This window comes from Jaculus jaculus, chromosome 3 (assembly GCF_020740685.1).
Source record: "Jaculus jaculus isolate mJacJac1 chromosome 3, mJacJac1.mat.Y.cur, whole genome shotgun sequence".
In the NCBI taxonomy this organism is placed as follows: domain Eukaryota; kingdom Metazoa; phylum Chordata; class Mammalia; order Rodentia; family Dipodidae; genus Jaculus; species Jaculus jaculus.
Window position 1 is genome coordinate 37,852,073 of NC_059104.1, and position 26,277 is coordinate 37,878,349.

Consider the following 26,277-nt stretch of genomic DNA (forward strand, 5'->3'; position numbering starts at 1 on the left):
AGCAATGTAGCTCGGTGGTAAAGTGCTTCCCTAGCATGTGCCAGAGTTTGATCCCAGTACTGTGAATAGAAGGAATTATTCTCAAATTCATCAAAAACTTCATTTTAGCTGGGCATGGTGGTTTATGCTTTTAATCCCAGCACTCCTACAAGGCAGAAGTAAGAGAATCCCTGTGAGTTTGAGGCTAACCTCAGACTACATAGTGAATTCCAGATTGGCATGGGTTAGAGACCCTACCCAAATCATCAAACGAAAAACCTTATTTTATCCAAAGCCTCTTCCTTAGCAATCTATAGTTGAGTACTTTTTTTCCCAGTGTATGGTTTATGTGGTGTCTGAATAGCGTATGCCTCATGCACACACTTGAAGAGGTCAGCAGAAATTGTTGGGTGTTCTTGTCACCTATCATCCATGTTTCTTTGAAATTCTCTAACTGAACCCGGAGCTGTCACACTTGGTTAGACTGGCTGACCAGTGAACCCCAACAATCCTCTTGGCCCTGCCTCCCCCACAGGACTGGAGTTATAGGTGAACATGGTTTGTCCACGTCTGGATGCTAGGGACCAAACTAGCCATCTTGTGCCCTCATGCTTCTGTATCAGGTGCTGATCTCCAAGCCGTTTCCCCAGTCCTCCAGTGCCATGTCGCAAGCTAAGGAAGATTATATGAAACATACTTGGCTCTAGTATCTAGGCTTTGCATGAAAATATTCAGAAAAGCAATTTTCATCCGTACCTAACACTAACTTCTCAGTATCTATAGTGTGACTGTCTGCACAGCACTCACTAGGTATTTTAAATTATGCAGAGAATAAGTACACAGGAAGATGTGCACTGCTTACAAGCAGACACGATGTCACTTTGCCAGACATTAGCATCTGCTGATTTTCATATCCATGGCGGGGGTGGGGAGGGTGCTGAGAGTCAGCTAGCTGCGGCAGTGCCCACCTGCAACCCTGCCACTCCGGAGGCTGAAACTGGACCACCACGAGTGCAAGGCTAGCCTAGGCTACCTAGCAAGAACCAGTCTCCGAAACTGTCTTGTTCCTACTTACCAGATTGAAGAGAAATCTATAAAGTATGAGATAGGTCATTTGTGTCTAGGTCATAATCATTACTGGGAGTTGTTTTTTTTAAAAACTGAAATACTTGCATGTACGCATGCAGACATATGTTTTTCTCTTTTGTGAGGGGATGCCACATGGCCTTTTGCTGCTAAACTAACACACACTAGTTTTACTTTCTGAGCTTGGGTTCTGGGATGGCTTGGAAATTGAACCCAAGCTGGCAGGCTTTGCAAGCAAGTATTGTTAACAGTTGAGCCATCTTCCCAGCCCCAGTGATGTTCTTTTATATTATAACCAAGTGGCAGGTAGCCAAGAAAGCTCTCACCAGAAGGACTGGGAACGTTTTTAGATAATCCTTCCCAATGTCTGTTATCAGTGTGTCAAAGGCTGATGGCTTTCATGGCTAGTGTGATGGTAAAGCAGGTGGACCAGGACTTTTTTTTTTCTTTTGGATAAATTAGCCATAAGCATATAGAATAAGGATGAAAATGGTAGAAAAAAATATGTCTTTATTTTGTAGGATTACTCTTAACCTTTTACTTTTAAAAAAAATTTTAATATTTATTTATTTGACAGAAGAAGAGGGAGAGAGAAAACAAAAGTGGGTATGCCACGGCCTCCTCTGGCCATTGCACACAAAAACTCCAGACATGTACACAAAAACTCCAGACATGTACATCCCCTTGTGCATCTGGCTAACATGAGTCCTGGGGAGTCGAACTTGGGTTGTTTGGCTTTGCAGGCAAACACCTTAACCACTGAGCCATCCCCTCCAGCCCCCTTTTACTTTTTAAGGTATGTAAATACAAAATATAATCTTTAGCCAGACGTGGTGGGAGGCAGGGTAGGAGGATCACCATGAGTTCAAGGGCACCCTGAGACTACATAGGGAATTCCAGGTCAGCCTGAGCTACAGTGAGACTCTACCAGGGAAAAAAAATATATATATATGTATGTGTGTGTGTGTGTGTGTATATATCTACAATTTAGATTTTTAGTTTTATTCTACTTCCATGTATGCTCAAGTGTTACTTCATAGTTCTAAACCCAAGAAGCATGTTCCTCAGTTCTACTCTTCCTGGTTAGGTTTCAGCTAGAAAGGATGCAACCCTGGTATCCTACATTCACTCTAGATGCTGTATTATCTTTTTGGTATTAACGTTCTGTTAATTATTAACTAAAGCCCTTCATATTGGAACTAAGAAATTTCCTCACTAAAATATAGAAAGTTTTAAGAATTAGGGCTGAAGAGATCTTAGCAGTTAAGAAGCTTGCCTGCAAAGCCGAAGGACCCAGGTCTGATTTCCCAGGACCCAAGTTAAGCCAGATGCACAGGTGGCCCAGGCATCTGGAGTTTGTTTGTGGTGGCTAGAGGCCCTGGCACGCCCATTCTTATTCTCACAAATAAATGAATAAAATACTTAAATTTTTTTAAAGGGAATTAGAATTTTAGGAGAATCCTTTTAACTTCCTTTCTACCTCTTTAGTAAGTTTCATCTCTCTGTAAGATTTCTTTCATACTGTGTTTATGGATGCACCAAAGAATATACAGTGCCTTCAGTTTTCACGCTGTCTCGGGTTCTGAGAGTACAGCTCAGGTCAGTACAGACAAGAAGGTCTAACAGGTGGGGGTGGTTCACTGACCCTGGAGGCCGGGAAAACAATCAGCTCTGTCACGATCTTTCGTTGTTCAAAACATCACTCAAAGCAAATAGAAAAATATTTATTGATTTAAAAATAAAGGTGTAACTCAGCAACTTGGAGTTTTTCTTTTGCTCCTATGTGGCTGATTTACATCACTTGTTTCTGCGTGGTGGTTCACAATGAGGTAAGGGGGAAAAGCTAAGCCTGTTGCTTACAGTTTCCCAGTCACCATCACGAGCCCAGATACATGTCAGAAGCTGCGCAGTAAGTCTTTGGTCCTCATGAGGGGTTCTATGGAGTACTGCACTGTGGACTTGCTGCTTTCATCCAACACTTCTGGGTTGAATGGCCTTGCTGTGAAAAAGAACAAAGAACTGCGTTTTCAGTTTGGGACCCTTCAAGGATGCAGCTATTAACCCAAACTCTGAATGGACTTGCTGAGCATAAAGGGATGGAAAGATGGCTGTCATTTAATTTGGGAGTTAAACCTAGGACCTTGGGCCCACCGAGCAAATGCTCTCCTAGAGCTACAGCCTGGTTCTAAAGATCTTGTATGTGAACATTCTGTTTGAAGAAGCATCCTTCCTTTGGGGTTAGATGGGTAACTGAAATACGCTAGCTGGTCATAAACTTTGTTGAATGTAATCTCAGAAGAGCTTTCTTTGTTTTTCACAACATACAGCAAAGGAAAATGAAATGGATTTCCTCCAATTATAGAGATGCACATACTGCCTAATAATAAAGAGGTACATAAAATCAGAGACTAGGGACTAAACTTACAATGTTCAAATATGAATGCATAGTAAAAAGCATATCAAGTTCAAAGGAGAAAGGGGGGGGGAATTAACATGGGATTTTTTTTTATAATCACAGAAAATGCTAATAAAAATTTAAAAATAAAAGCATACCAAGGTTCAATAAATCTCTAAATCAAAAGTATACTATCTTTGTAAAAACACCTTGTTATATCTAAAATACCTCTGCACTCTTACTCAGAACAACCAAAATCTTAAAAAGATACTGAGTAAAGAAACAAGCCCTTCAACATAAGGCAATGGGGTGACAGCATATATGATCAACATGTGTAAACAGATCCAATGAAATCTACTACTATGAATAATGAGACACCAAAAAAAAATCATTGTCTTAATCTTATCAATACTCTTTTTTTTGTTTCTAATATTTTATTTTTATTATTTATTACACTCAGAGAGAGAGCAAAAGTAAAAATGGGCGCATCAGGGTTCTAGCCACTGCAACCAAACTCCAGACTGATGTGCCACTATGTGCACCTGGCTTACATGGGACCTGGAGAACTGAACTTGGATGTGCCTTAACTGCTAAGCCATCTCTCCAGCCCTCTTTATTGTACTACTTCACTATAATAAAAAATAATAATTTTCATGTTTACCTTTGAGATGCTTGAAATATTTCCAAGACCACAATATCAACTTTAGAGGCAAAATTTTCTGCCTCTCCACTTTCCTTTAAGTATCTGACTTCTTGCTATTGTGAGTGGAGCTAGAGCTCCCTCCTCAATCCTTTTCTCTGCAATCCCACTTGGGAAGAGAGAGGCTTTGGTGTAAAAAAGTTGTCCTGTACCTCCATGGAACAGGACAGGATGGGGCATAAACAGACGAAAATTAACAGCTTTATACAAAATGGAGGAAGCTAGATTAAAGTCTCATTTTACTCAAACTAAGCGTTCCTATTTTCTCCATACCTTTGTATCACAAGCCTGAGATTTAACATCCACTTCAAAGGACTGTGCATCACTTTCTTTGAGGTAGCTTTCTGCCCCGACAGTATCCATGATATTGCTTCCACAACTCTGTGTATTGTAGCCACTGTCCATCTACAAGGAATGAGGGGAAAAAATGCTTAAGAATAAAACTGCAAATGAATTCATTTATAATTTACACAAAACACGAAAAAAAAGACTGAGTCACTAGTATGATACATGTATTTAATGATCATAGTGAATAAAATTTAATGCATAATTATGAGGTCTACGGAACTGTTTTTCACTAATAATAATTCCTTCCAGTGAAATATAGCTCTTGTAGCTTCCTTTATAATCGGTGAACAAGATACCAAGAGCATGCTTTTCTGTGATTCAGGGATCCCAATAAATGAAAATTAATGTTACCATCAACTTCACCTTCCAAGTCACTTTTCCAAGCTTGTTTCGAAAATGCCTTGCTTATATAGCTAATTAAAGTTTACCTAAACAGCATGACACTTACAAATATACTCAAAAATAATGGACATTTATTTCTTAAAGGGTGGGCTAGACAACACCCGGTCCCATTGTTCATACTAATACTACATTTTTAATAAGGGCTGCTATGTTTTAAGAGTCCAAAATAGCAAAGGTTGGTTACACTTGTAATCTGGTTACACACGTTATCATGATGGAGGATACCTTCCAAGACCCCAGCAAATGCCTGAAACTGGAGTTAGCATATATACTGTGGTTTTAACCAAAATACTTGTGAGAATTTATGAATTAGACACAGTAGGAAAACAATGAAAATAGCACAATTGTAGCTTTTGTTTGTGGGTTGTTTTTAATTATTTTTCATTTGTCTTTGTTATTTTCAAGGTAGGTTCTCACTGTGGTCCCAGTCAGGCCTCAAACTCACAGCAGTTCTCCATCCTCTGCCTCCTGAGTGTTAGGATTAAAGGTGTGTGCCACCATGCCTGGCTTTGTGTTGTTTTTATTAAGACAGTATCTCTAGCCCAGGCTGGTCTCAAACTCAGTGCTGGCTTATAGGCATTTGTCACCATGTTCAACTTAAAACTATTTCTACAAAGGTTCCCTGAATATGATCTCAAAAAAATACCTTACTGAACTTTTCACTTTACAAAAATACCTTATGGCTTCTCTCTGATATCCAAATAGACAGAATCACTAATTTTGTGCTTTGGAGCCATTTTTAAATAAAACTAGGCCTCATGAACACAATCACTAGTACCAGGGCAGTCCATATGATACCTGGGGTAGTTTTCATGACTAAGATGTATAATGTACAGTGTGAAACGCTAGGCAGTGTTTGACATCCCCCTGGTGAATAACAGTGCAAGATTTTACCATGCTCTTCAGAATACCATGCAGTTTAAAACCAACTGCCTTCAATTTTCTATTTAATAAGTTTGGACCACAGGTATGATGGTTAAGATTGACTTTGCAGGATCTACAATCACCTGGGAGGGCTAATCTCTGAGGTAGTTTCTAGAATGGGTTGAGGTGGGACGACCCGCTGGGATCTTAGTAGAGAGCTGAGTGCCAGCACTGATACTCTCTGCTTCCTGACCAGACTGAACGTGATCAGTGCTGACATGCTTCTACCTCCAGTGCAATGGACTGTATGCCCTTGAACTGTAAGCTGAGACATGCCCTCCCTCGAGTGGCTTCTGGTCAGGGACTCTGTCATAGCAACAAGGAAAATAACACAGCAGGTAATAAACCATGAGAAACAAAACTGCGGTTAAAGGGGAACTCCCTCAGTGTGCCTAAGCAACACTGAATAAAAATGCTAGCTCCTTTCTAGATGACATATATGCACATAATCACTTTCCTCCTGGCTTTCCCATCCCCTACCCCTCACCCATTCCCCTCTTTTCACCTAGTTCTAATTAATGAGGCGAGGAAGATTCTGGGCTACAAAGCCTGGGTTCTTTTCATGCTACCATGCTCCATTTACTTGCATGTTGCTGAGTCCCAAGCTAAGCAACCTCCCAACACACCAGGGATTTACCTAGCATTTAACCCTTCCTTACAAATTAGAAGCAGGAGAGCAGAAGGGAGTCTGTATTTTCTTGCACCCCTTGTGAACACTTAGAATAGCCAGAGGGTACATTCTATCACTCATAATCCTAAAAACAATATTTCTGGCTTTTAACTTGAATTATTTGCTTACTACAGGGAGTCATGTTTCATTGGAACAAAAGCCTTCTGACACATAAAATAGAGCCTAGCATTAGATCTCAAGGGAAATGCCTTGTTTTGCTACCATTCGATAGATATTTGATAAAAATGTGAATATGAGATTGCTTCCAAAGGATCTGTCAATTACACTTCCTTGTAATATTCATCACTGCCAAATAAGTGGACCGTAACTCAATGCTGATATGCAGCTGACTGTATCAAGAGTCGCACAGGAGACCTGTCACACTCGCAGACGAAGATGATTCCTGGGAGCCCTATTCACTGTGTTCTCTAAACGACCAATGTCGGGTCTACTCTGTGCCAACCAGGCGGCACGGACCACCTTGATACTCTTGCACATGCACTGAGGAGACACCTTGACACTCCAGTCACTGAGGTGGGCGGCTACAGCATTTTGTGGCAGGGAAGACGGAAATGTTAAAAGCATGAAAGAGTCTGGAAATAAAACAACATGCATAGTCTTGCAGGAGCTTCTAAATGTTGTTTCTGTTGTCACTCTGCATATACTTTTTTTATATTATTTTATTATTATTATTATTTGAGAACAACAGAGAAAGAGGCAGGGAAAGAGAGAGAATGGGTGCACCAGGGCCACCAGCCACTGCAAACGAACTCCAGACACATGTGCCCCCTTGTGCATCTGGCTAACGTGGGTCGTAGGGAATCGAGCCTTGAACCGGGGTCCTTAGGCTTCACAGGCAAGCACTTAACCTCTAAGCCATCTCTCCAGCCCTACATATACTTTTTTTTTTTTTAGAGTGACAGACAAGAGAGAGAAAGTAGAAGATAGAGAAAATAGGCACGCCAGGGCCTCCAGCCACTACAAATGAACTCCAGATGTGTGCACCCCCTTGTGCGTCTGGCTAACGTGGGATCTGGGGAATCGAGCCTCGAACCGGGATCCTTAGGCTTTACAGGCACTGCATATACTTTTTAAAATGTGTTTTTCTACCATATGCATGGCACTGTCTTTAAACAACATCAAAATCAGCTGTCAAGAGCTGAACCTTCTAAGGCATTCCTTGAATGTGGTTCTTTCACTATTCTCGGCCCCCTTGCTGCTTTCCCATTCTGAGGACCTTGTTCAGTCTCGACTACTGGCATTACCCCACCATGTGGCTGTATCAAAATGCCATAATCCTATTAACCTTATATAAAAGCAGAGGCAACAAGGTGAAAGTTGTCACCTTCTGAAACTTATAAAGCTCACAGAACAATGCTCTAAACAGTTATCTGTCACGTTTACCAGGTTCACATTCTTTTTTTGGGGGGCGGGGGGTGGGGGCAGTTCAAGGTAAGGCCTTGATCTATCCCAAGCAGACATGAAATTTGCTACATAGTCTCAGTCTAGCTTCAAACTCACAGTGATCCTCCTACCTCAGCCTCCTCAGTGCTGGGATTAAGAGTGTGCCACGATGCTGGGCCTCACAGTCTCTTACTATGCAACATCACACCTAAACTACAAATGCACACACCCCATGATGTCCTTCCTATAAACTTTGCAAATCCTGCTCAGTTTCTAGTTTTAAAAGAAAATCTTTTAAAAATACTTTTTACCTATTTCTTTTTTAACAAATTATTTTTATTTATTTGGCAGAGGGTATGGGTACTCCATGGCTTCCGACCACTGCAAACGAACTGCAGATGCATGTGCCACTTTGTGCATCTGGCTTTATGTAAGTACCAGAGAACTGAACTGCAAGCGAGTGCCTTCAACTGCTGAGCCAACCATCCAACCCAGGAAATCTTTCTAAATTAAGATTTTAAAAATTTCTATTTATTAGAAAGAGAATGAGGATGACCATGCCAGGGCCTCCAGCCACTGCAAATGAGCCACCTTGCGCTCTGGCTTCACGTGGGTCCTGGGGAATCAAACTCAGGCCCTTAGGCTTTGCAGGCAAGTGCCTTTAACAGAACCATCTCTCCAGCCCCCACTTAACATTTTTAAATGTTGCTTACTCCATCTGAAGTCACTACTAGATTAAATTAGACAAATGTTCTCTAGTAAGCTTTTCTCTTTTCTTAACGTTCAGAAAATTGAACTCGGAGTCTTAGGCATACTAGACAAGCACTCTGCTGCTTAGCTGCCACTGGCTATCACTTCTTTCCCTACACAGCTAAGCTGCTTCAAAGTAATTTATACAGTCCAGTCACTTCACCTGCCTTAACTTTCCTTGTATTCACTTACTTTCTAACCCGGAGGCGAGGCAATTACCAACTGCCTCTGTTATCCCTCCAGGCCACTTTTCAAATAACATGTTCCTCGCTCTTACCTTGACAGTACTATCCTTTCCTGCTTGCAACGCTCTATGAAATGAGGCTTTCTTTCCCAGCATGCCTCCTTTCCTTTGCCATCTCTATTTCCTTTATCTAAATGCTCAATTTTTCCTCACGAGTTCAAATTTTAGCCCACTGTTCTCATTTTTAAAAAATTCTCTACTTGAACTTAATAGATTCATTTTGTTTCTCATTACACAAATATCTAATGAGTAGTTATTACATGTGGGGATTTTTTTCTGCATGCGTGTAGCCACTTAAGGCATTATCATATTAAATGCATGTGGGCGACAGGTATAGCTCAGCTGCAGTATTTGCCAGACCCCCAGGTTCAACCCTCAGTATTGCAAAACTAAAATTGATTATCTACTTGGGAGAATACAAATGAAGTCTGCCATGCTCAGTGGGATCAAAGAAAGCTCTGTGGATGTCATCAAGTGACTGTAAATTTTCAATAAAGCAGTTAACTAAATAAAGCCAGATAAAAGAAATCTGCACCAAGCGTGAAGGCTCACAATAAACAGGAACATGAGTATGCAAAGTTTTCAGAAGCCAGAGGGACAGAAACAAAACTAAGGTGGAGAATAAGGCAAATGAAAGGCTATTCAAGGCTTGCTAACGTTATATTAAAAAAAAAAATAGTTAATAAACCAAGGTGAGCTGCCGAAATTAAAACAACAGGAGACAGTGCAGAGGATTTCTTTAAACGGAAGAAGCACAAGAAGCTATAGGAGGGAACAGTGCAAACCACACAGGAGATCTCAAAAGAACCTTCACAAAGGGGCACAGGTTTTCAGACCATGGAGCATTCTGAGTGCCCAGAACAGAGAGTGAAAGGTAGCTACAGACAAGACTGTCTGTGAAATGTCAGAACCACTGTCTACCAGGAAAAGGTCCCATGGTTAGGTGGGGAATTGTTTACAGAAGATCAAACACTGAAAGTTCCAGGTCTCATAACTGCAACACTGAAATACTGAAACAATGTCTTCAAATCATGTCTACACTCAAATGTGAGAAGACAGCGATCCTGTCAGCAGACATGCAATGCCTTAAAAGACACACTCTTCCTCAGAAAGCTAAATGAGAAGTAAGCCAGGAAAGAGACTAGAATACGGAAAACGGGAGGTCTGGGGAATTCCCAAGACGACAACAAAAGGACAGTGCAGGATGACAGTTGTGGGCCACACATGGAGACTAATCCAGCCAGCCAAGATGAAGGGAAAAGGCTCTGGGGAAACGTGGGGATATCCCAATGCTTAGAGGTCTGCCTCTGTGGTAGGAAAGTAGCAGTGTGCAGCACACTTTGAAACGCAGTACCCTCCACACAAGGAGGACGAGATCTGGTCCGCAGGATGAAACTGAGATACCTGGCTGACAAAACACACAGGAGCGCATTTTCACTTTGAAAGTGAAGTGTACTCACTACCCCTGCTGGTACCTAAATATAAATAAGTGACGAGTTAGTGACCGCACCTATAGGAAAAGATCACTTCCAGTGAGCAGCTAGACTGTGTGATACCTCAGGTATACTTCAACCGAAGCATTTTATGATTATAATGCTCTGCCAAAGGGAAAAGGAGAGAGAAAAACAATCAAATTTGACTAGCTGTGCTTTTTGTACTTTGGGTACCGATACAGAAACTAAATTAATATTGAAAAAATTTTACTGTAATCTTTTCTGAGCAAGGAATGTAGACATCAAGAGAGGCAGAATAAACATGAATATGAGCAAACACGTATGAAGATGTCATGATGAAACCCATTACGTTGTGTGCTAACCTAAAAAATTAAGGAAAAGCAAATGTGAGTACAAGGTCATTTAATTTTGAATCACTGAGACCATCTATGTCCTCAACTCCAACACGCTGACACTGACAGCCCGGAAGCCTCCGGGGTGGTTGTGAGAATCAGGTGAACATCTACGCCGCGCCTCGAGCAGTGTCCTCGGAAGAATGAGCTGCTACCCGGAGCCAGCACAGGCCTGGAGCAAAGAACAGGGGCTCCACTTGAGCGCTAGGACAGAATATGACTTGTACCACTAACTCCTTTTACCCTGGCTCTCAGTTTGCCTATTTTTTTATTTAGTTTTTTTTTTTTTTAAATTTTATTTATTTATTTGAGAGCGACAGACACAGAGAGAAAGACAGATAGAGGGAGAGAGAGAGAATGGGCGCGCCAGGGCTTCCAGCCTCTGCAAACGAACTCCAGACGCGTGCGCCCCCTTGTGCATCTGGCTAACGTGGGACCTGGGGAACCGAGCCTCGAACCGGGGTCCTTAGGCTTCACAGGCAAGCGCTTAACCGCTACGCCATCTCTCCAGCCCACAGTTTGCCTATTTTTAAAATGGTACAGTTGTTCATTTAGTCAAGGTTAAGGGTCTTACCATGCAATAGTACCTAGCACCTACTCTTACATCTTAGATGCTGTCACTACAGATGGCAGCTAAGAATTCATTCCCCTTGTGATTACTGTGAAGTTCTTCTAATTTTCTTTTGCTCAAATAATACTGTAATTGATGAAAGAAATGTCTGTCAAAGGTAAATGCCGATATGTATTTTCAAGATTTCATGTTGCCAAATCTTAGAACATTGGAAATGTGTGGTTACACAAAAAATCTGCTGTGTCATATTTTTTAAAGTACAAAATGTTAATCATGAAAGTACTCCAAATTCTATTTTTGTTCCCTAAATTCAATAAAGCAAAAACAAATAATGATTTCCTTTTTAGAAGACAAATGCTACACCATAAACATTTTTGTCGCTAGAATTACATGAGACAGCTGACCCAAAAGGTTGCCTAACTAGCAGTCTGCAAAAACAGTTTGATTCCTTTTCTACAGTTATCTTTTCTATTCCAAGGAAGATTGGTTAGTGTTGAATAATAAATATGAAGAATTAATTCTAGCCAGGCATGGTGGCACACGCCTTTAATCCCAGCACTTGGGAGGCAGAGGTACGATCGCTGTGAGGTCAAGGCCACTCTGAGACTACAGAGTGAATTCCACGTCAGCCTGAGCCAGAGTAAGACCCTACCTCAAAACACCAAAAAAAAGAAAAAAAAAAAGAAAAAGAAAAAGAAAAGAAAAATTAGTTCTAATAAACAACAAGAAAATAGTCCTTCTGGTATCACTGTTGGTTATTATAAAACAATAAATACACCCTCTTACACAGCACCACCCAGAGTGAAAGACTATATAAAACATTCAAGGTCCTTACCTGGATGTTACTGCTTTCACAAGGGAGAACGCTGCTTTCCGCCAGAGGGGACATGCACATATGGGAATTCTCAATACTGAAGGCAATTCCATTCACAAAATCGGTCATGGGTGAAGAAATCCCATTATCAACTGGCTCCTTAATCCAAGTGCTCTCGTCTGCTGTCTCTGCAGTATCGACCATATCCACGGTGTTGTTCTCCTCGCTTTCCGTGTCCTCGGCCAGTGCTGGTTCCTTCTCAGAAGCGCTGCACTGACTGTGTGTAATGGTCACGGCAGTGACAACTAAGTGCGCGCCACACGACGACGCGTCGCTGCCTGCCTGCCCAAGGTGCACCCCTGTAGCACGCGCGGCAGATGGGGAGGCGTCAGCGGTGGGATGGTCCTTGTCTTCTTCATCCTCACTGTGAGTCTCGAGAGTAAACGGTATCCTTATCAGGGGAGTCCGGTACTGAACCTCACCTCCCAGGTTCATAGGAGACCAGTTCTTAATTGGAGAGCAGCCATCTATGTAAGGACTTCTGATGCTCGGATTAGTGATCCCGTTAGAATTTGTTCCAGAAGAAGCATCAGGAGAATGAAAAGTAAACTTCCTCTGTTCTGCAGGATTGGAGGGAAAAGTCACATCATAAGAATATGAAGCTGGGAAAGGTGCGGCTTTACAGTATGTAACCATATTTTGTATCAGAAAAGCTAGATTTTTGTTAACAGTCGCATTTGCTGAAGTGAGGTTTGGGTGTGAGAATGAACAGCACAAGTTAATATGCCTCGATGAGCAGATTAAGATTCAAAAGTTGGGGCTGGAGAGATGGCTTAGCGGTTAAGCGCTTGCCTATGAAGCTTAAGGACCCTGGTTCGAGGCTCGGTTCCCCAGGTCCCACGTTAGCCAGATGCACAAGGGGGCGCACGCGTCTGGAGTTCGTTTGCAGAGGCTGGAAGCCCTGGCGCGCCCATTCTCTCTCTCTCCCTCTCTCTGTCTTTCTCTCTGTGTCTATCGCTCTCAAATAAATAAATTAAAAATTAAAAAAAAAAAAAAGATTCAAAAGTCTGTCTGGCTCTTTCCCTAGCCAGCAACTCCAGGTACCTTCCACCTCCACCTCCTCAGCCCTGACATTGCAGGTATATCACCACCATGTCTGGCACCTCATGTGGGAACTGGGGACCAAACTCAGGTCTCATGCATACAAGGCAAGCACCATGCTACTATCACCTCTGCCCTTGTCATTCAATGGCTGGAAGTCAGGAAGCACATAAAAATCAACCTCTCTATAAAGCAGCCATCTGTCTTTGATGGAGTGAAATAAATATTGCTAACCAAAGTAACTATCACACTAGAGTACAAAGTGCTTGAGAATTCCAGTCTCTGAAGGCAACTTGGCCCCTGGTTTTCTGTGGCACCAAAGATAAAATCCAGGGCTTTACACACCATAGGCAAATGCTCCCCCACTGAGCTATATCTTCATCCTTTTGTTTTTACTTGTTTTGTTTTTACTTTCAGAAAGGGTCTCCACAATGTAGCTCAGGGTAACCAGGAATTTGTTATCCTCTTACCCTTGTCTCGCAACTTCTGGGATTACAGGCATAATTATCCTTTTGTTAAAATAAAAAGCTTCAGCCTGGAGGGATTGCTTTGTGGTTAAGCGCTTGCCTGTGAAGCCTAAGGACCCAGGTTCAAGGCTCGATTCCCCAGGACCCACATAAGCCAGATGCACGAGGTGGCACATGCATCTGGAGTTCATTGTCAGTGGCTAGAGGCCCTGGCATGCCCAGTCTCTCTCTATCTGCCTCATTCTCTGTCTTTCTCTCTCAGATAAATAAATAAATAAAAATAAGCAAAATAATTTAAAAATAAATAAATAAAAATAAAAAGCTTCTACATTGTTAAGAATAAAGCATTCATTTAAAACTCTGCTAAAAGAGCCTTTTTCTGGGGGGGGGGACGGAGCTGGGCATGGTGGAAGGCAGCGATAGAGGGATCACTATTGAGCTTGAGGCCACCCTGAGACTACATAGTGAATTCCAGGTCAGCCTGAGCTAGAGTGAGACCCTACCTTGAAAAACAAAACAAATAAACCAAAATAATAATAATAATAATAATACTGACACAATAGGCATTTTAGGTAAGTATGAGTCATACCTGAGAGTGGCGTCTTTCCTATGTGAAGTACAACAGGAGAGAAAGTAGGTGATGAGATAGGGGAAGGACTGGTTACGCTCCCCAAACTGTATTTTTTTGCATTACTCTGAATAGGACTAGAAGAAAACAGCTCCTGTGAGAACATAAACAGACAAGTAATAAGCATAGGCTCTTCTTCTACTCTGTTCCACTGGTGTTTGCTTCATCTTCCTAACATGTGTACTAACAAGGAACTGTTTGTAAGAACCAATAAAAGGCATCTTGGAACAAAGACAGCTAAGACCAGTGCAAAAAATTTCAAACATAATGTTAGTTAAAATATAATGAAGCCGGGCGTGGTGGCATACAGCTTTAATCCCTGCACTTGGGAGGCAGAGGTAGGAGGATCGCCATGAGTTCGAAGCCACCCTGAGATTGCATAGTAAATTCCAGGTCAGCCTGCGTTAGAGTGAAACCCTACCTGGGGGGGCGGGGAGGGGGGGAATACAAATGAACTGGGCCTAAGCAAACTATAAGGCTTCATACCAAGCAGCTGTGTGAAAATTTCTTTAAACTAATTAAAATTTAAAAATTAAATTAAATTATTATTTTACAATTATTAATTAAAATTTAAAATTTCTTTAAGCTAATTTACTCCATTATTGCTAATTCAGTTGGTATACTGCGGCCTGCACTGAGATCCCCAGAGACATGTAAGTGTGTCACCCTGTGAACCTTTCTATACAAAACTGGAAAGTCTGACTGAAATCATGCCTGTGAACTGGGTGAATACCCAGCAAGCATTCAGTACCCCAAAGACAACTATACTGATATGATCTGGGCACCCAGATCCAAGTACATCTACATGGCACTAAAAGCCTCTTGCTAAGACACTTCTTCGAGAACACTGGCGCAGCTCCCACACCACACAGGGGAGAAGCGTACCTCGGGAGTCGCTTGAGCACTGCCTTGAGGACTTGCAGGAGAAGTTGAAGGTAAGGAGTCAGAGATGCTCCCATTTCCGTCTAAGAACAGCTTTCTTCTGAGAGATGAAGAACTGAGGTTTCCAGGAGATTGTTCTGCAAATTCATCAGTTTTAAAATAGTCCCCTAGATTCAGTAAGAGCAGAAGAGAAGGAGAAAGCCAGTCATTTTGGTAAGTGGCAGTGTTGCTGCTACTTGAGGTTAAAGAAAATCATGTACCACTTGCTTGCTTGCCAATACATGTACATGTGCTATTTAAAATCTTACACTGCATCTTAGCTTTAGACTGCTTCATTATTAGGTTTGGTTTGGTTTGAAGTCAGGGCCTTTGTTAGCCTGTATTGGCCTCAACATTTACAGTAAACCTTTCTCAGGCTCCTGAGTGCCAGAAGAGCAGAGCGTACCACCACACCTGTTCATTACTAGACGTATGCTGATTAAGATGTTTGGAGTTTATGCCCACAGTAAGTTCATCATAATAAAACCATTAATTAATGCCATGTTCAAGAAAAAGAAAAACTCCAGTCAGTTTCCCTGCCTAAAGAAAGAGGCAGTGCCACAAATTCCCATTCACGAAAACACAACAAAATAAAATCTTTGATTAATTTAAATTTAAGTTTAAGCACAATAATATTTACCTAATATACTTTCTAAATTAAAATCCACAGGAAGAGACAGCAAAGTCTGGCAACCAACTGGAAACAAACAAATACAGAAGAAATAAGAAATAAAAACATGCAGAAATCAATGAAATCAGGACATGGATGTATCAAGGGCTTCCCAAGGAACGACCAAACTGAAGTGTCCCACTTGTGACTTCTATTGCCCAACACGCCACCTTCCTCCATGTGGTTCCACACATCTTCCAAGCAGACTGAAATTTGTTAATGATAAAACTTAGCAACTAAAAAGGAACCCAGGCAAAGCTTGAAGGAGGACAGGGTGGGGGGAGGTAGGGGAAGATGTCCCATATTAACAAATCTTCAAAGGATGTCTTCAAACACCAGAAATCAATTCACCTACTTATACTTTGGACAAGAAAACGATCCACTACTGCTATTTCTACAACAGGGCTGCATGTGCCTGTCAATAAACCTGCTTCAGTAAGTCACCTCTGTGGGAGTTCCAGAGCTCATTCACAAAAGAAAATAATTTCAATTCTAAAGGGATATGAACTGAGATTAAGTCAAATGTAGCTTGCCACAAAATATGATTTCTTTAAGATACTTACCACTACATTTCTCAGAATGAATGGTCACCTTTTTGCCAACAGGAGAGTCCCTATTGGCATTAATGCCTGTAAAACCAAATAAAAAAAAATAAAAATTTGCAGAGCTGGAGTGATAGCTTAGCAGTTAAGGTATTTGCCTGCAAAGCCAAAAGATCCCAGTTCAATTCTCTAGGACCTATGTAGCCAGATGCACAAGGGAATGCATGCATCTGGAGTTCATTTGAAGTGGCTGGAGGCCCTGGCGTGCCCCCCCCCTCCACCTCTCTCTCTCTCTCTGCCTCTTTTTCTCTCAAATAAATAAATAAAATACTTTTTTAAAAAAAAATTTAAATCACATTAGGGGTGCTGTTTCAAAACAGTTGTCCACTCGAGCTAAGGTGAAGAATTGTACAGCAGGTAAGAACATCAAAAGGCATCCCAAAATTTGGACACATCAACAAAAATAAGGTTATACACACACAAAAAAAGGTCAAACAAGACGTGAAAAAAAAAATGGATCATATTTCTATGCCTCCAAGGACATCAAGATAAAACAGCATAGATGATGGCTAAAATGTTGAAATTAATATAACCATAATATAACAAGTCTATCAGAATTTTTTTCAGTACTGCAGATTGAACGCAAATCCTTGCTCATGTTATATAAATGCTTTACCACTGAGCTATATTAGGTATCTTAGAAATTCATAGAGAAAAACAACAGAAACTCCAACAGGAATATGACCAGTGAGCTTTTTAGGAGAGGAAGTCAAGGCAGGCATTAGTACATAAAGATGAATCAACTGTCACCTAGAAGGCCAAATAACCTACAAGAATGGTGCACGCCTGTAATCCCAGCACTTGGGAGGCAGAGGTAGGAGGATCGCCATGAGTTCAAGGCCACCCTGAGACTACAAAGTGAATTCTAGGTCAGCCTGGGCTACAGTGAGACCCTACCTCGAAAAACCAAAAAGAAAAAAGAATGGCAAATTCCAAAGCTAGATACAGCTGAGTGTTTACAGACATCTCCAGACACAAGACCTCTTGGCACTGTTGGTGACCCTGTCTATCATACAGACATTCTAGCGTGCAATCTAGCACTGGCAGTGAATTAGTTTACCAAAGAAATGTGTCTGTCAAAGGTCTGTGAACGCTGGCAAAAGACGAAGACCTTTATTCTTAGTAAGGCAGGCAGCATGAGCATAATGATCACGTCAGTTCCTTCTGTATCCCAGATCCCAAGGCTTTATGGAATGGCCCCAGTGGATGCTGGAGCAGTTGTAAAGAATTATTGACAGCACTTAAGAGTACTGCCCTGGCAAAGGAAGTGCTCCTGGACTGGAGAGATCGCTTAGCAGTTAAGGCACTTGCCTGTGAAGCCTAAGGACCCAGGTTTGATTCCCCAGTACCCACGTAAGCCAGATGCACATGGTGGTGTATACTGTTTGCAGTGGCTAGAGACCCTGGAGCACCCATTCTCCCTCTCTCTCTCTCTCTCTCTGTCTGCAACTCATCTCTCAAAATAAATAGAATATTCTTTTAAAAGTGTTCCATCTACTTTACCTATGATTACTGTTGTCTTGGTAAAAAAAATGTAACAAACACACCCTCATACTAAGAGCACACTCAATACTAGCCTTCAAAATCATTGCAAACATCATTAAGAATTCACCTCCATATTCAAAAATCAACTATCTGCACCTTTTTAAGCATCGCTAAAATTCCTATTCACAATATTCATGATGAAGAACTTGCATGACAAAAAGCACGATAGCATATTTTAGTTAAGTTTTAAACTTTACCCTAAGAAAAGTTGTTTTAATTCATAAATTTAATTGTTAGCAAAATCATTATCAAAAAATATAAAGTGAAATTTTGCTATGTTGCTTTACATTCACTGCTCTTTAAGACTTTCTAATTCTATAACTGTTACATCATTTCTTACTCATAATATAAGTTTCTTGCACACTTACATTTATTGGCAGGTTGCTCTGATGGCTGTTTCCCATCATGATCAGTCCAAGGAGAGGGTACAATGACATCTTTAGTGAAAAACTAGGAAAAGTAGAGCTAAAGTTAGGCATAAATCCCCCAAAATGGAAAACATAACTGTCATTATTTTCAAATACCCATCAAGTACTTCATATATACTAACTTTATAGTTACTTATAATTTTTTATAAGATTTTATTTTTATCTTTTTATAAGATTTTATTTTTATTTATTTATTTGAGACGGGGGGGTGGGAGAGAGAGAGAAAATGGGCTTGCCAGTGCCTCTAGCCACTGCAAATGAACTCCAGACACATGCGCCCCCTTGTGCATCTGGCTAACATGGGACATGGGGAATCGAACAGGGGTCCTTTGGCTTCGCAGGCATGCACCTTAACCGCTAAGCCATCTCTCCAGCCCTACTTATAATTCTTAATACTTTAAAAAAAAAAAAAAAGCCAGGTGTGATGGCACAGGCCTTTAATCCCAGCACTCAGGAGGCAGAGGTAGGAGGATCACTGAGAGTTCAAGGCTACCCTGAGACTACATAGTGAATTTCAGGTCAGCCTGGACCAGAGTGAGACCCTACCTCGAGAAAAAAAAAAAAAAAAATCTGACCAAAGGTAAAACAGAAAAAATTTAAAGTACACAAACAGAAATCTTAATACTTTAAAATCAACTACCTCAACTTCAACCTTTTATATGAAGCTAAGGGCCTCAATGATAGAGAAATTATTCGTAATTCCTTTGCCAGTCTGCAGGGGGAGGAGAGTGACAAAGGGAGTAAGAGGGAGTAATTACAGATAGCAATGCACAATCAACCCAGAATAAATAGTGTCCGGGACCTAGTCTATACCCTCAAGATCTGCTTAGTAAATTTCCAGGAATATGGATGCCATTTCTTAAAACCAACACTAAAATAAAATAAACTTACAATTAAATAAATTACATTAAAATAGTCAAAACTCATTATCTGCTAATTAGTTTATCACATTTACCAACAGCCATGCCTTTGCGATTATTTGCACCTTGTGGGTATATGTGGTGAATTTCCTACACAACCTGCACTTTTCCCATTCAGGGAAACATTTAGCTTGAAACTGGTGATGTAAGCTTAATCATGCTATGGATAGCAGCAGTCACACTAAACGATATTTAAAAAGAGAACCTGATCTTTTCTGATCTGCCCTTTGCAGTAGGGTGGCCACCAAGATGCAGACTTTCATGAAAACCCTTACAGGGAAGACCATCACGCTCAAGGTTGAACCCTCGGACACTCTAGAAAATCTAAAATTCCTCCTGACCAGCAAAGGCCGATCGTCACTGGTAAGCAAGTGGAAGTCGGGTGTACTTTGACTACAACATTCAAAAGGAGTCCACCCTTCATCTTATGCTGAGATTTCATGGTGGTACTAAAAAAAGGAAGAGTCTTATACCACTCCCAAGAAAAATAAGTACAAGAGAACGAAGGTTAAGTTGGCTGTCTTGAAAAAATAACAGGTGGATGAAAATGGTAAAATTAGTCACCTTCATTGAGAATGCCCTTCTGATGAGTGTGCTGCTGGAGTTTTTTATGGCCTGCCACCTTGATAGACATTTCTGTGGCAAGGGTTGTCTGACTTACTGCTTCAACAAGCCAGAAGAAAAGTAATTGTGCATGAGTTAATAAAAGCCACAGACGTAAAAAAAAAAGAAAGCAAGAATTCAATTTATAAGCAAGTCACTACACTTATGCTCAAAAGGAGACAGAACATTCTGATACAGTTCTTTCTTTTGTACTAATGCAGATCTTCTCCTTTTCTTATGCTTTTGTGGCAAAACATTTAATTTTCCAGAAAAAAAAAAAGGTAAAAGAGTTAATGTCTTTAATGAAAGTACCTATGAATCCATGGAAAAAACGATGTGAAAACAAAGGATAAAAAAAAAAAAAGAAAAAAGAAAACTCTAAAGGCCCTATTAACTTAGGACATCACATGCAAGTTAACCAAAATGAAATAGAAACCCACATACGATGTCATTTAAACTAGCAAGTGTAAAGCCAGGTGTGGTGGCGCACACCTTTAATCCCAGCACTTGAGAGGCAGAGGTTGGAGGATTGCCGTGAGTTCAAGGCCACCCTGAGACTCCACAATGAATTCCAAATCAGCCTGGGCTACAGTGAGACCCTACCTTGAAAAACCAAAAACTAAAACCAAAAATAAATAAATAAATAAACTAGCAAGTGTAGCACAAATTTTACAAAGTGAGAAAACAATCAGTGTTGGTGATCAGAAGGAAAAAAAGAAGTATCGTGAAACAAAATGGTACATCCTTTTAGGACAGCAATATAGCAACATCTACCAAAAGTGAATGTGCACAAAGCCTTGGGCAGAGTTCATTGCAAGACCACACATGGACAAGTCACAGCACTGTGACAAGGAGTCAATGAGCAGAACTCGGCCATCCATCAACAGGGTACGATGATCACATTGGAACTAAAAGAGGAAAATCCAAAGTGGGGACTGGACAGAGAGGAGCTTAGTGGTTAAGGGACTTGTCGGCAAAGCCTAAGGACCCAGAGAGAGAACGGGTGTCCCAGGGCCTCCAGCCACTGCAAACTAACTCTGGTGGGATGCACTACCTTGTGCATCTGGTTTTGGGTGAGTACTGGGGAATGGAACCTAGGTCATCAGGCTTTACAAGCAGACGTCTCTAGCTGCTGAGCCATCTCTCTAGAACCGAAATCCTTAAATGTTAACAAAACACAAAACCATTGCCTATGCCACTGTATGAGACTGACACTGCCTACTGTGCTTATGAGGCAGGTGCCTATGATACTCCAGACTGTGAAAGCCTCAAAGTATTCAGTTTCTGTAGTCCTTTGAGTGAAATGTCCCCCATTGGTTCATGTGCTTTGAATACGTGGTCCCCAGCTGGTGGCATTTTGGGAAAGTGATGGGGCTTTTGGAAGGTAAAGCCTTGCTGGGGGGAGGGGTGTAACGGAGTAGGCTTTGGGGATAATACAGCACAGCGCCAAGCCCAATACTCAGGCTTCCTTCCCACTGATGGGGAGATGTTACCTAGGCAACCTGTCATGCTTTCCTTGCCACGGTGGAACTGCCCTTCAAAACTCTAAGCTGAGCCGGGAGTGATGGCGCACGCCTTTAATCCCAGCACTCGGGAGGCAGAGGTAGGTGGATCGCTGTGAGTTCGAGGCCACCCTGAGACTCCATAGTGAATTCCAGGTCAGCCTGGGCCAGAAGTGAGACTCAACCTCAAAAAAACAAAACAAACAAACAAAATCTCTAAGCTGAAATAAACCTTCCCTCCCATGAGCTGTTTCTGGTCCGGTGTTTTGTCCCAGCTGGGAGAAGGTAAGTGCTACAGCTGCCCTTACATAAACTCAGCTCCAAAAGCACAGACCGCGTTAGCCCCCCAGCCCAAGACTGGAATGAAGAGCACTGTCGGTAAAGGCGTACTGAGCGCAGGCAGAGACGCCCTAAGACAATCAGTGCAGCAGGAACGAGCATGACAGGTACGGGACTGACAGCGACCAGTCTCCCAGAAGAGAGCCTAAGAGGTGGGGGTGGGGGTTCTGTTGACTGGAGGGGAGGTGGGACAGTGAAGGACCTCAAACATGGCCTCCTGAGGGAGGTGGCACATATGTAGAATTAATGCTTAACTGGCTCCGTAATCAGTCAGTGTGGAGTTACCTCTTCAATGGCCTTCTGTCTTTTGTCTTCCACATCTTTATCGATTCTATATAAAGACAGAGAAGAAAAACAACCAGGCCATTACTTCAGCTTATTGAACATTTAAAATAATAATCATTCACAAAAGTAATTTCCCTTCACTGAAGACTGGCAAATGTTAATCTCTTTTTAAAACAAAAAATGGTATCTTACATTTAGTTAATGGCACAATTCTGACACTCACCACTCCACTATTAAGCTTACATATCTCTTTTCCATTTAAAGTTTGAAAGGAGTAAAGCTTTGTTTGAAAAGGCTTCCAGTGATAATTTTAAACTACTACCAACAATATAATTTGAAAAAAAGTTTGTCCGTTAAGCAACAAAAACGAAGTGCTTCATTTGACAGACGTCAATCTAGATTTGGAACTGTAAGCCAGGGAATCTTTCCACAGTTCCTTGAACTCACTCATATATACAAGTCAAAATCCACATCAAAAATTTCTCTTTCATGGTATCTTCACATACAGAAATGCTCGGCTTTTAGCATTTCCGTTCTCCCTTTACCTAACAGCATATTACACAAGTGCAACCAAGAAAAACTTACTGAGAATGACTTAAGTATGAAGCTTGGCGATGAATCTCTTCTGGGTCTATTTCTACAGGATTGATTGCAGCTAGTTGATCAATAGACCACCTAAATTCCCCCGGAGTCTTAACAAAAGAAAGCAAACTTATAAGTAAAAGCAAATTTAAATAGTTCATCAAAACACTACCTAATGTCATACCTTCAAAAATGTGGATGATATAAAAGACATATTAAAACTTTTGTTTTCAAATTTGAGTATATTACTAAATTAAATGGTAAATGGAAATCAAATCACACTAAGTCAGTTTATTTCACTTTACCCCTTTAAATATAAAAATTGTAAGTTGGGAAGATAGCTCAGTCAGTTAAGTGCTTGCCTGGCAAGCATAAAGCCTAAGGATATAAATTTGATGCCTAGTACCCGCATAAATTGATATACACTTGTAATCCAAGCACTAGGGAGGCAGAGATAGAGGAGGATCCCTTGACAACCAGCACAGCCAAATTGTCAAGCTCCAGGCCAATAAAAGATCCTGTCTAAAAATTAAAATAAAACTTGTGTGCCTAGAGTTCTTAAGGAACAAGGTTGTCCTCTGGCTTCTTATCACACATGCATAAAAAAATTAAAAACGATGGACATGGTAGCACACACCTTTAATCCCAGCACTCGGGAGGCAGAGGTAGGAGGATCACCATGAGTTCGAGGCCAGCCTGAGACTACATAGTGAATCTCAGGTCAGCCTGGGCCAGAGTAAGACCCTAACCTTGAAAAACAAAAAAAATTAAAAATATCCAACTGAAGCTGGGTATGGTGGCACACACCTTTAATCCCTGCACTTGGAAGACAGAGGTAGGTGGACTATTGTGAGTTCAAGGCCAGCCTGAGACTACATAGTGAATCCGAGGTCAGCATGGGTTAGAAAGAGACCCTAACTTCAGAAAAACCAGAAAAAAACAAAACCCATGCAACTGAGCATTTTTTTTTTTAATTATGTACTTTACAAAAAAAGAAATGGCCACACATGGTGACATACACCTTTAATTCCAGCACTCAGGAGGTAGGTGGATGGCTATGAGTTTGAGGCCAGCCTGGAACTACAGTCAGTTCCAGGATAGCCTGGGCTAGAGACTCTACCTTGAAAAGAAAAAAAAAAAAACAAAAAAAAAACACAAGAACAAAATAACCTTTCTCTAAACTTCTAAACCAGATCTATAATATTAGCACTCAGTAAAGGAGGCTGAGGTAGGAGAAGTAAAGTGAGTTTGAGGCCAACCTGAGCTACAGAGTGTCTTTCTTCAAAACAAGCACATAAATAACAAAACCTTTTTTTTTTATTTTGTTTTGTTTTGACACTCTAGTACAAGCTGACATGGAACTCACTCTGTAGCCCAGACCCACCTGGAACTCAAGACATCCCTCATTATCTCAGCCCCCAAGGGCAGGGATTATTAAAGGCGTATGCCACCACATCTGGTAACAGAACCTTTATCAACCTTACTACCAGCCAAACAAATGAGTATAATAAACACTACAACTTAAAAAGCATGTTAATGGGCTGGGTATGAATGTCAGTTGGTAGAGTACCTTGCCTAACATGTACAATAGCCAGGTTCAATTCTCAGTATGGCATAAACCAGGAATGGTGGCACACAGTTGTAATCCCAACACTCAGGAGTTAGAGGTAGGAGGACCAGAAGTTCAAGAACATCCTTGGCTACATGTGGAGTTAAAGAGGGAAGCCTGTGTGTTTGTGTGTGTGTGTGTGTGTGTGTGTAAAACTACATTGACATGTTCCATGATGTATTGTCTCTTATGCTATAAAAGATACTTACATCTAAACTTATTTGCAATGGGCTTCCATTTAAAATCTCTTGTAAATATTAGTGAAGAGTAACTTACTGGTAGTTTTGTGGATTTGAAAACAGAAGGACTGGCAAGAGTCTGTTCATGGAGATTAGAATAATCACTAGGGCTTTCAAAAGGATTTAAAACGGAGATTCTTCCTGGAGTTTCTGGTGTTATTTGCATTTTTAATTCGTTTACATCTCCCATAGCCCAGAAAGCAAACTAAAAGAAAAAAATGAGAAGCATACACATTATAAATACTAAGTAACGGGCTGGAGAGATGGCTTAGTGGTTAAGGCGTTTGCCCACAAAGCCAAAGGACCCAGGTTTGATTCCCCTGGACCCACGTAAGCCAGATGCACAAGGTGGCACATGCATCTGGAGTGCATCTGCAATGGCTGGAGGCCCTAGTGCACCCATTCTCTCTCATCTCTTTCTGTCTCTCTCTCTCTGTGCTTACAAATAAATGAATATTAAATATACATACATATAAAAAATACTAAATATCATAGGTGTTAATCATGATGATAAACATGTATTCAACAAACGTTCTGCAAAAAGAATTAACTAGCTGGGTATGGTGGCAGACACCTTTAATCTCAGCACTGGGCAGCGGTGGGAAGTTCACTGTGAGTTGGAGGCCATCCTGAGACTACAAAGTTAATTCCAGGTCAGGGTGAACTACAGACACTACCTCGAATAAAAAACAACAAAAGTTATCCCAAACCAGGGGTGGTGGGGCACGCCTTTAATCCCAGCAGATTCCAGGTCAGCATGGACCAGAGTGAGACCCTACCTCGAAAAACCAAAAGAAAAAAAAAAAAAAAAAAAAGTTAACCCCAAACCTAATCTTTTTAGGGTTATTGTTTAGGTTGTAATAAAGCTAAGTACACATCTTTGCAGGTGATCCTTAAGATAACCTTGAAGGTCCTAAAAGTAAGATATTTGGTACTACCATCTTTCGGAAGAATAAACTCATAAGTGCTGGACACAGAGCAGGCAATCAATTATGAATGGTTCAGGCCACCCTTCAGGCAAATGACTGTTACACTAGGTACAAGTCCCTATGCAACCAAACGACTTCTACTTGTAGCTTCGTATTAAACTCTAGACTCGATGTAAGTTAAACAGTCCCAAGGGAAGTCGGGAGACTAGAGCCAGAGTGCACGCAAGCCCTCACTTGACCAGCATGATTGACAGGCCTTAGGACATTTACCGCCTATGGTCGCAAATATCCCACTCCCTCCACCCCCCCCCCCTTCAAATGCTCCCTCGTCCCCAGTATAGAAAGCTAGCCGGAGTCACTTCCATGAGCGGGTACAGCCAGAGAGAAAGGGACGACTGAAAAGCCGAAGGACATCGGAGAAGGGTCACCTCCAACCCCGGCGATGGTGGTGTGGGCGCCCTTTCCTTCCGCGGTGCCCGGCAGCTCCCATCCACCCTGGGCGGTCTGGGCCGGGAAAGCCAAGATCTCCACGTGGAAACGGGAAGGAGGGCCAAGGAGCCACTGAGGACGTACCTGCTCCGCTGTAACGGGGACGCCCCCCCCCCGAAGGTCGCCTGCAGAGAGCACCCCGGGGGGCCGAGCCAGCTCGCACGACAAGCTGACTCTTTAACTCCCCGCTTCCTCGCTTGTCGTAGGCCAACCAGAGCACGCCGAGGCGACTGACCAATCGCGCGTCACCGCCGTCCGCGAACCAGCCAATCGCGTCGAGGCGTC

General features: G+C 41.6%; 1 protein-coding gene across 1 annotated transcript; it reads right to left on the reverse strand.

The window, feature by feature from the left end:
- Nucleotides 1-2,459: 2,459 nt before the first annotated feature.
- Bora (BORA aurora kinase A activator) lies at nucleotides 2,460-26,216 on the reverse strand. The gene is made up of 12 exons (XM_045145520.1): nucleotides 26,077-26,216; nucleotides 24,612-24,779; nucleotides 22,730-22,836; nucleotides 22,145-22,190; nucleotides 18,436-18,517; nucleotides 16,484-16,549; nucleotides 15,891-15,947; nucleotides 15,215-15,378; nucleotides 14,291-14,423; nucleotides 12,155-12,753; nucleotides 4,434-4,565; nucleotides 2,460-3,064 (listed from the first exon to the last, which is right to left on the reverse strand). The coding sequence occupies exons 2-12, from the start codon at nucleotides 24,762-24,764 to the stop codon at nucleotides 3,002-3,004; spliced, it is 1,602 nt and encodes a 533-aa protein (XP_045001455.1). The 5' UTR covers nucleotides 24,765-24,779; nucleotides 26,077-26,216; the 3' UTR covers nucleotides 2,460-3,001.
- Between the last annotated feature and the right edge of the window lie 61 nt (nucleotides 26,217-26,277).